Genomic DNA, 8618 nt, shown 5'->3' with positions numbered 1-8618 from the left:
TACAAACACTTACAATACAGAACACATGGCCAACATAATACAAACACTTTCAATACATTATAGACTGCCGAGCATTTATTCTCTGGATGGGAAAACAGTATTGTGTAAAAAAAAAAAAATATGACAATTTGAACAGCCATAAATGATTTAAGTTACAGTGAGCCGTTTAAACGGAAATGAATTTCAGTACTGGACAGATCCTGTAAGGATGCAGTAAAGTTTCACTTTGTAAGGAGTACACTGCAAGGTGGTTTTGGAAAACACGTGTGACGTCTTTGGCGGTTATTTTTACGATGCATTGTTAAAACGTATCATTAAAAAACGTTTACTATTTCGTAAAAATTCATTACAATGTAAGGTTAGAAGGGTTAGGCCCATTTTAAAGAAGACCATTTTAGAAATAGCCGGGGTTTATGACTTTGTGATTGTGGTAACGAGTGACGGACCTTATGGGGTGGAGACTACACGGTATAAATACCGCTCCGGTGGCGGACAGCGTCACTATCTACCCACCTTCACAACGGGAAAAATGTGGCTCTATACACGACTGACTCTCACCCTTGTCTGTGTTGCCGGTGAGTGTTTAACTCTACTTTTACTTCATTCGTTTCAAGAGGCAGTCAAATAGTTGTGTTAAATAACAAATAGCTGTACATTAACTTCTAGGAGCAGACTTCTTAACTTATTTAGACAAACCATCGATACTACCGGCGGACTGCCTTTGTTGGCGAACGCACAAATGTATGACTAGAGAGAACATGCACCGTCTCCCGTTTAGATTGGAGATGTGCCGTTAAATCACAGTGAGACTGACACTTGCCATCTCTGTACTTGTAGTTTTGGCACGGGGAGCGCGTCTCCCTGACGGCACCACGGAGGTAAGCGACCTGTTTGTTTTATGGGGGAGGGAAAGACTGCGCATTCAAACACTTTGTCCTATGTGCTCGGTTAACAGTTTAATGTTACATTTTATTCTATCTTAGTCTATGCCACTCTGACATTGCTCGTCCATATATTTATACATTCTTAATTCCGTTACGTTAGATTTATGTGTATTGGGTATAAATTGTTAGATAGTACTGCACTGTTGGAGCTAGGAACACAAGCATTTCGCTACACCCACAATAACATCTGCTAAACACGTGTATGTGACCAATAAGATTGGATTTGATTATGTTTAGTCACTCCCTAATTAACAATTGGTTGACATGACAGTCTGGTGTATTCATTTTATTTAGCTAGTCAGTTAAGAACAAATTCTTATTTACAATGATGGCCTTCTGCGGGGTCGGGGCCTGGGATTAAACAAATAAATACAATATAAATATAGGACAAAATACACTTCTCAACACTACATAAAGAGACCTAACACAACATGAAGGCAACACAACATGGTAACAGCACAAACATGGGGCAAAGTCAACAGCACAAAGGTCAAGAACGTAGTGATAACACATCACACAAAGCAGCCACAACTGTCAGTAAGAGTGTCCATGACTGAGTGTTTGATAAGATTAGGAACTGTCCAGTTTGAGTGCTTGTTGCAGCTTGTTCCAGTCGCTAGCTGCAGTGAACTGAAAAGAGGAGCAACCCAGGGATGTGTTTGCTTTGGGGACCTTTAACAGAATGTGACTGGCAGAATGGGTGGAGGATCAGGGCTTCAGTAGATATCTCGGATGGTGGGGAGAAGTGAGACTTAAGAGTCTGATTACAAAACATTTTGCAACAAACGGTGTACTCAATGTTTTTCAGCAAATGAGAATTTATTGTACATTGTCCCTGTTTTTGCCTCATTTGATCTGTTTGATTTCTAGAGTTCAAGGTTTCCATTGTGAAATGTTTTGCAATAGAATCTAACTAATGAAAGCACCCTGGGTGCACTGCCAGTGGAAGGGCTGGGAAACGTATGGTTTGTTCCCTGTAATCTGTTCTCTTCCTAATGGTGTCATACCAGAACACTACCAATAACTTGCTATATTTATTGAGACCGAAGTCCTTTATTATATAACCTGGTTTGTCCAACAGCCTGACTGTTCCCAGTACAACATGCCCATGTGCACCCGCAACTACGAGCCAGTGTGTGGAAGCGACGGCATCAGCTATGCTAACGAATGCATGCTGTGCTTTGAAAACATGTAGGTATCCAACTAAAGCGTTCAACTGACTTGTCTCTCTCTCTTGCTCTGCATGTCTTAATTATGTTCTGTGTGTTCCCAGGGAGCAGAAGAGTAACGTTCACATCAGGAGTAAAGGAGAGTGCTGAACCAGACATGATCGTCCATTGTCTCGGCGACCCACCAGGCCACTCAACATTACCATTTCCTGTTGCCTTGTCAAAACACTGGCATAGTTTATTTTTGCGTCTAAACGCTGAGGAGTCAGTAAGCAACCTGTCAAGTGCCTCAATATACTTTGAACTGGTTCCTCAACACCCATTTCCTTTTTCCTGTCTGTCATAGTGTTCTGTAGACGACTCAACCCTTCACTACCTGGTCTTTAAGACTTGTGTAGTGTACTTGGTAAAATGGTATTCTTTTAGATGGAATAGTCATGTGTATTTTACTTGTCTACCTGTTTATCTGTAATTAAAACTATTTTAGTGAAATAGATTGTTTCCTTGTCAGTTGTCAGGGTCTGGATGAATAGTTGGAATGTGGAGAAACTGGTTCAGCTGGACCCATGACGTCTGGTTGTTACGATTTCTACAAAAGGTACAGTGGGAATGGAAAAAGATGTCCTTTAAAAGGGTAAGTGAAATGTGATTGTCATGCTGGCTGAGTTGGGACGGTTACCACTTTTCAAATCCAGATGCTGCCCCCCCAGGTGTGAATGACCTAAATCCACCATACTCACTGAACACCTGCATGAAGTTAGGGGGATGTTTCTTTGTTAGTGAAAACACCCTCAATCACATCTTGATTCCTGTGCACCATACAATAAGGATTCTCTTCAATCTGTAACGCTGAAGTGTTACAGATTCCATGATAGAAATATGAAGGTAATTGATCCGACATATGCAGTGTTTTAACCATGCCGCCTCCACTACAGCAGAAACGTTGCCATTCCACCCTCACTGTGTACTGGCTCTTCCAACCTGTTCACATTCCACCCTCACTGTGTACTGGCTCTTCCAACCTGTTCACATTCCACCCTCACTGTGTACTGGCTCTTCCAACCTGTTCACATTCCACCCTCACTGTGTACTGGCTCTTCCAACCTGTTCACATTCCACCCTCACTGTGTACTGGCTCTTCCAACCCGTTCACATTCCACCCTCACTGTGTACTGGCTCTTCCAACCCGTTCACATTCCACCCTCACTGTGTACTGGCTCTTCCAACCCGTTCACATTCCACCCTCACTGTGTACTGGCTCTTCCAACCCGTTCACATTCCACCCTCACTGTGTACTGGCTCTTCCAACCCGTTCACATTCCACCCTCACTGTGTACTGGCTCTTCCAACCCGTTCACATTCCACCCTCACTGTGTACTGGCTCTTCCAACCCATTCACATTCCACACTCACTGTGTACTGGCTCTTCCAACCTGTTCACATTACACACTCACTGTGTACTGGCTCTTATAACCTGTTCACATTCCTTTCCTCTGGAAAAAGAACACAGTTAAAAGCACAAATAAACTCATATCGACCCCGCACTAGCTGTACCCCGTCCAGAGGTTGATCATCGTCCGGTACCCCGTCCAGAGGTTGGTCATCGTCCGGTACCCCGTCCAGAGGTTGGTCATCGTCCGGTACCCCGTCCAGAGGTTGGTCATCGTCCTGTACCCCGTTCAGAGGTTGGTCATCGTCCGGTAGTAAATCGCTCTCTTTTTAAAGCCAGTTTAAGGTTCTTCAAGAGTCTATAAGATATTATTCAATATAAGTGTCACAAAATGAATATGAGAAATGTGAAATACTGTTATTAAGAATGAAGATTCTAGAAAAAAGAAACGCACACCTATAAAGGTGAGGTGCTGGCTAGCGGAGTAGAAAACTAGAAAATAAGGGAAAGCAGCACACTAAGAGCTCAGATGCAAAGATTTAATAACCAACGTTTCGACAGCAAAGCTGTCTTCATCAGGGTATCATCACAAACACTGCGAGATGAGTCATTTATATAGTGTCAAGAGACACACAGGTGTTTGTAATCATGGCCAAGTGTGGCCTAATATCATTGGTTAACTCAAATATTTTTAAAAAAAAATGGCATACAAAGAACATACAAATGGATAGCATACGATCATATATTTTAGACTCCAAATGCTATCTAACAATTACAATGGCAAAATCACAATAACAAGAATGGCTTCAGATCAAAGTCTATGTTGAGACCGAAGGGAGCAAGGGTCTTTAAATTAAAGATCCAGGCAGCCTCTCGTTTTAACAATAAATTATCAAGGTCACCCCCTCTCCTCGGGAGGGTGACATGTTCGATGCCAATATAACGCAGAGACGAAATCGAATGGTTTGCTTCTAAAAAGTAGGCCGCAACTGGGTAAGTCAAGTTTTTGCACCTAATGGTGCTACGATGCTCTGAGATACGTACTTTTAATTCACGCTTTGTTTTACCCACATAATTTTTACCACAAGGACAAGTTATAAGATAAATAACTGCCTTAGTGGAACATGTAATAACACCTTTAATTGGGATAGATTTCCCTGTTTGGGGGTGTTTGAAGGATCTATATTAATAAGTGCCATTGCATTGAGCACAGCCATTACACTTGTAATTTCCATCCAGTATGGGCGCAAATAGACGTTGTTCAGGAATATCTTGGGGTGGTAAATCAGAGTGTACCAATTGGTCTCTGAGATTTCTGCCCCGCGAGAATACGACCAGGGGAAGGTCAGAAAACACATTACCGAGACTATTGTCATGACGTTGGCCTCTTTTGGTACAGGGAGGACAGTTGACCCCCCCCCTCCCTTTTGCACCACCAACCAACCTACCTTCCCCCAATCCACCCTGTGTGTAAAGGGTCGTAAAAACTCTACAATTCCAGGAGAGTCTCTGGCCACATGGCCCATAGAGAGACACAGGAAATTCTTCCAACTCATAGAATTGGAGAGCCAAGCGACATTTTGTGTTCTGGAGAAGGTATGGAAGATTGGTGAAGAATCCAGCTACGAACTGATCCGCTTGGTACAATTCTGTGATACTCAGAAGAGACAATATAGCCATATTACCATAAAACTGTTTATATAATAGCATCATAATGGTTGTATAGAATGTATTAATAAGGATAAAGCTTTTGTAAGACATTGAGATGCTATGTACTGATGTAATGTGATAGAATTGTATTTCTGTAACCAAATCTAACTCAGTCATAGGCACGCCCCCAGGGACCCAATAAGGACCAGGCGTCATTTGACAAGCTGTTCTATGGGCACTATAAAACACCCCCTGATTCACATTTCTTCAGACCAGGCCTACACTCCGTTGGCCAATAGGTTGACCATCCAAGTATTCTACTGAAAGTGAACCATACCACGTGGTTAACTTTTAGACTATTGATAGACCGAATAAGAACAAGTCTTTGATATTAATTATTAGTCTGTAGCTAAGTAAATTATATCATCGAACGCGAAGACCAACGAAACAACCATTCGATGACGACATTAATGAATGTCGCTCTGAAAGATCCATTCTAACCGAGAGAGAGAGAGAACGCGGACAAAACTCCCCAACAGAACAGAACTCTCGAACAAGGATCACGACGACACATGAGCGTAAATATATATTGATTGCAATTGTTCCCGAATGAGTGAGCCTTCAATTGTCAATTGTTAACCTCTATGGGCTAGGTGGGACGCTTGCGTCCCACCTACTCAACAGCCAGTTGAATCCTGTGGCGCGTTATTCAAATACCTTAGATATGATATTACTTCAATTTTCAAAAATATGACTATTTTACACCATTTTAAAGATAAGACTCTCGTTAATCTAACCACACTGTCCGATTTCAAAAAGGCTTTACAACGAAAGCAAAACATTAGATTATGTCAGCAGAGTACCGAGCCAGAAATAATCAGACACCCATTTTTCAAGCTAGCATATAATGTCACATAAACCCAAACCACAGCTAAATGTAGCACTAACCTTTGATGATCTTCATCAGATGACAACCCTAGGACATTATGTTATACAATACATACATGTTTTGTTCAATCAAGTTCATATTTATATCAGAAACCAGCTTTTTACATTAGCATGTGACTAGCATGTGACTAGCATTCCCACCGAACACTGCCGGTGAATTCACTAAATTACTCACAATAAACGTTCACAAAAAGCATAACAATTATTTTAAGAATTATAGATACAGAACTCCTCTATGCACTCGATATGTCCGATTTTAAAATAGCTTTTCGGTGAAAGCACATTTTGCAATATTCTCAGTAGATAGCCCGGCATCACAGGGCTAGCTATTTAGACACCCAGCAGGTTTAGCACTCATCAAAGTCAGATTTACTATAAGAAAAATGTTATTACCTTTGTTGTCTTCGTCAGAATGCACTCCCAGGACTTCTACTTCAATAACAAATGTTGGTTTGGTCCAAAATAATCCATCGTTATATCCAAACAGCGGCGTTTTGTTCGTGCGTTCTAGACACTATCCTAAAGGCTAAATAAGGGTGACGAGCATGGTGCAATTCGTGACAAAAGAATTCTAAATATTCCATTACCGTACTTCGAAGCATGTCAACCGCTGTTTAAAATCAATTTTTATGCTATTTTTCTCATAAAAAAGCGATAATATTCCGACCGGGAATCTGCGTTTAGATAAACAGACAAAGGAAAAGAAAGCATTCGGTCGAAGCAGGCACGCGCCTAAGCCCATAGTACTCTGAGTGGCCACTTGCCAAAAGCGATAAAGTGTTTCAGCCAGAGCCTGCCTCGATATCGTTCAACGTTTTCCTGGGCTCTGAGACCCTATGGAAGACGTAGGAAGTGTCACGTTATTGCACAGATCCTGAGTCTTCAATAAAAAGAGCCAAGATGAAACACTACTTCTCAGACAGGCCACTTCCTGCTTGAAATCTTCTCAGGTTTTGGCCTGCCATAGGAGTTCTGTTATAGTCACAGACACCATTCAAACAGTTTTAGAAACGTTAGGGTGTTTTCTATCCAAAGCCAATAATTATATGCATATTCTAGTTACTGGGCAGGAGTAGTAACCAGATTAAATCGGGTACGTTTTTTATCAAGCCGTGTCAATACTGCCCCCTAACCCTAACAGGTTAATATTAATGAACTCTGTGTAACTGCCACAGCTGACCTTTTATGATCCATTGTTCAACAGGCCGACCTGCCTGTTTAGCCCACAAGGGCACATTCCTATACCAATCCTTTGTGACGATAATTACTGTTTGTATGTTTTTCTGTTAATTACTTAGTGTAGTAAATAAATGATTAAGACAATTGATGTATGGATGATTGTAGTAAAGACTGGGTTCGTGCAGATACAACAATTTACGACGTTTGGAATGAGACTGGACTAGAGGTAAAATACACCATTGAAACTAGAAGATAATCGGCCTATACTATAATAGAATAGAATATTATAGTACAGGAAAGTTATATTAGGAAAATTATAGCTTTGTAATCTGAATATTCTCCTTGGTGCCCCGATCTCCTAGTTAATTACAATTAAACGATTAATCAGTTTAATCGCGTGATAATAATTACAGGGAGCTAATTGATAAACATATCTTCCGTTTAATGGTAACCCAAAGACACGACACTATCATCATATTTCAGAATGTGCCAATGTTTGTGAACGATTCCTTTAATTTGTTCAGAGCACTTTGAATAGCGGGTAGTGAGAACGCAAGAATGCGTCTTTTTGCGAGACTGACCTTGAAAAAGGTCATGTCTCGTTTTGTTTTGAATTTTCTCAATGGCAATATTAATCTGATCATTGTTGTACCCCCTCTCCTTGAACTTATCCTGCGTCTCAGCCATATTTCTGTCGAAATCTGATTGTTTTATACAAATTCTTTTGATTGGACAGAATTGGCTGTAGGGCAAACTATTTTTCAAGGGAAGTGGGTGACAACTATCAGCCCTCAACAAACTGTTACAATCAGTAGGTTTCCTGTAAAGATCAGTGTATAGAACATTATCTTCACACAAGATCAGAAGATCAAGAAAACTGATTTGACGTGTATCAGATTGCATAGTAAATCTCAAATGTTCAGAACAGGAGTTAATAAGAAAAGCATGGAATGCCTGGAGCTGTTCTGCATCACCCCTCCATAGAACAAAAGTTAAGGTAGACATGTTCAAGTTTTTTAGAAACATCCGTTTAAGGGAATACTTTAGCTCCCCTAATCCTGACATTTCTATTGAACCAGTAGGTTACTCACCTGTACATACTCCGACTCCTTTTAGAAGCAAGAGTTATTTTGTACCTCCAGCCAATCGCAATCACTCTATCGAGACATATTGCAGACTTGTTGAAAAAGATGTTGCTCATTTCCTTAAGAATAAACAGGAGTTCAAATCTTTCCATAATTTATCTAAGGATGAAAAACAAGCTTTGCTTGATTTACAATCCGATACGTCAGTCCTTATTCATCCTGCTGATAAGGGTGGGTCGGTTGTACTCATGGAT

General features: G+C 40.8%; 1 protein-coding gene across 1 annotated transcript; it reads left to right on the top strand.

Annotated features, from left to right (window-relative positions):
* Positions 1-309: 309 nt before the first annotated feature.
* LOC106611915 (trypsin inhibitor ClTI-1) lies at positions 310-2607 on the top strand. Its single transcript, XM_014212575.2, has 4 exons — positions 310-575; positions 838-878; positions 2026-2135; positions 2218-2607. The coding sequence occupies exons 1-4, from the start codon at positions 530-532 to the stop codon at positions 2261-2263; spliced, it is 243 nt and encodes an 80-aa protein (XP_014068050.1). The 5' UTR covers positions 310-529; the 3' UTR covers positions 2264-2607.
* The last annotated feature ends 6011 nt before the right edge of the window (positions 2608-8618 follow it).

This window comes from Salmo salar, chromosome 09 (assembly GCF_965601325.2).
Source record: "Salmo salar chromosome 09, fSalSal1, whole genome shotgun sequence".
In the NCBI taxonomy this organism is placed as follows: Eukaryota; Metazoa; Chordata; class Actinopteri; order Salmoniformes; family Salmonidae; genus Salmo; species Salmo salar.
The sequence above is the reverse complement of the archived record's forward strand: the minus strand, read 5'-3'. Positions and strand labels throughout refer to the sequence as shown.

Bases quoted from the DNA above. Each gene is read 5' to 3' on its own strand.
- LOC106611915 (XM_014212575.2), top strand. From the start codon at position 530: ATGTGGCTCTATACACGACTGACTCTCACCCTTGTCTGTGTTGCCG. The intron at 879-2,025 runs GTAAGCGACCTG...TTTGTCCAACAG, and splicing joins TCCCTGACGGCACCACGGAG to CCTGACTGTTCCCAGTACAA. The intron at 2,136-2,217 runs GTAGGTATCCAA...GTGTGTTCCCAG, and splicing joins ATGCTGTGCTTTGAAAACAT to GGAGCAGAAGAGTAACGTTC.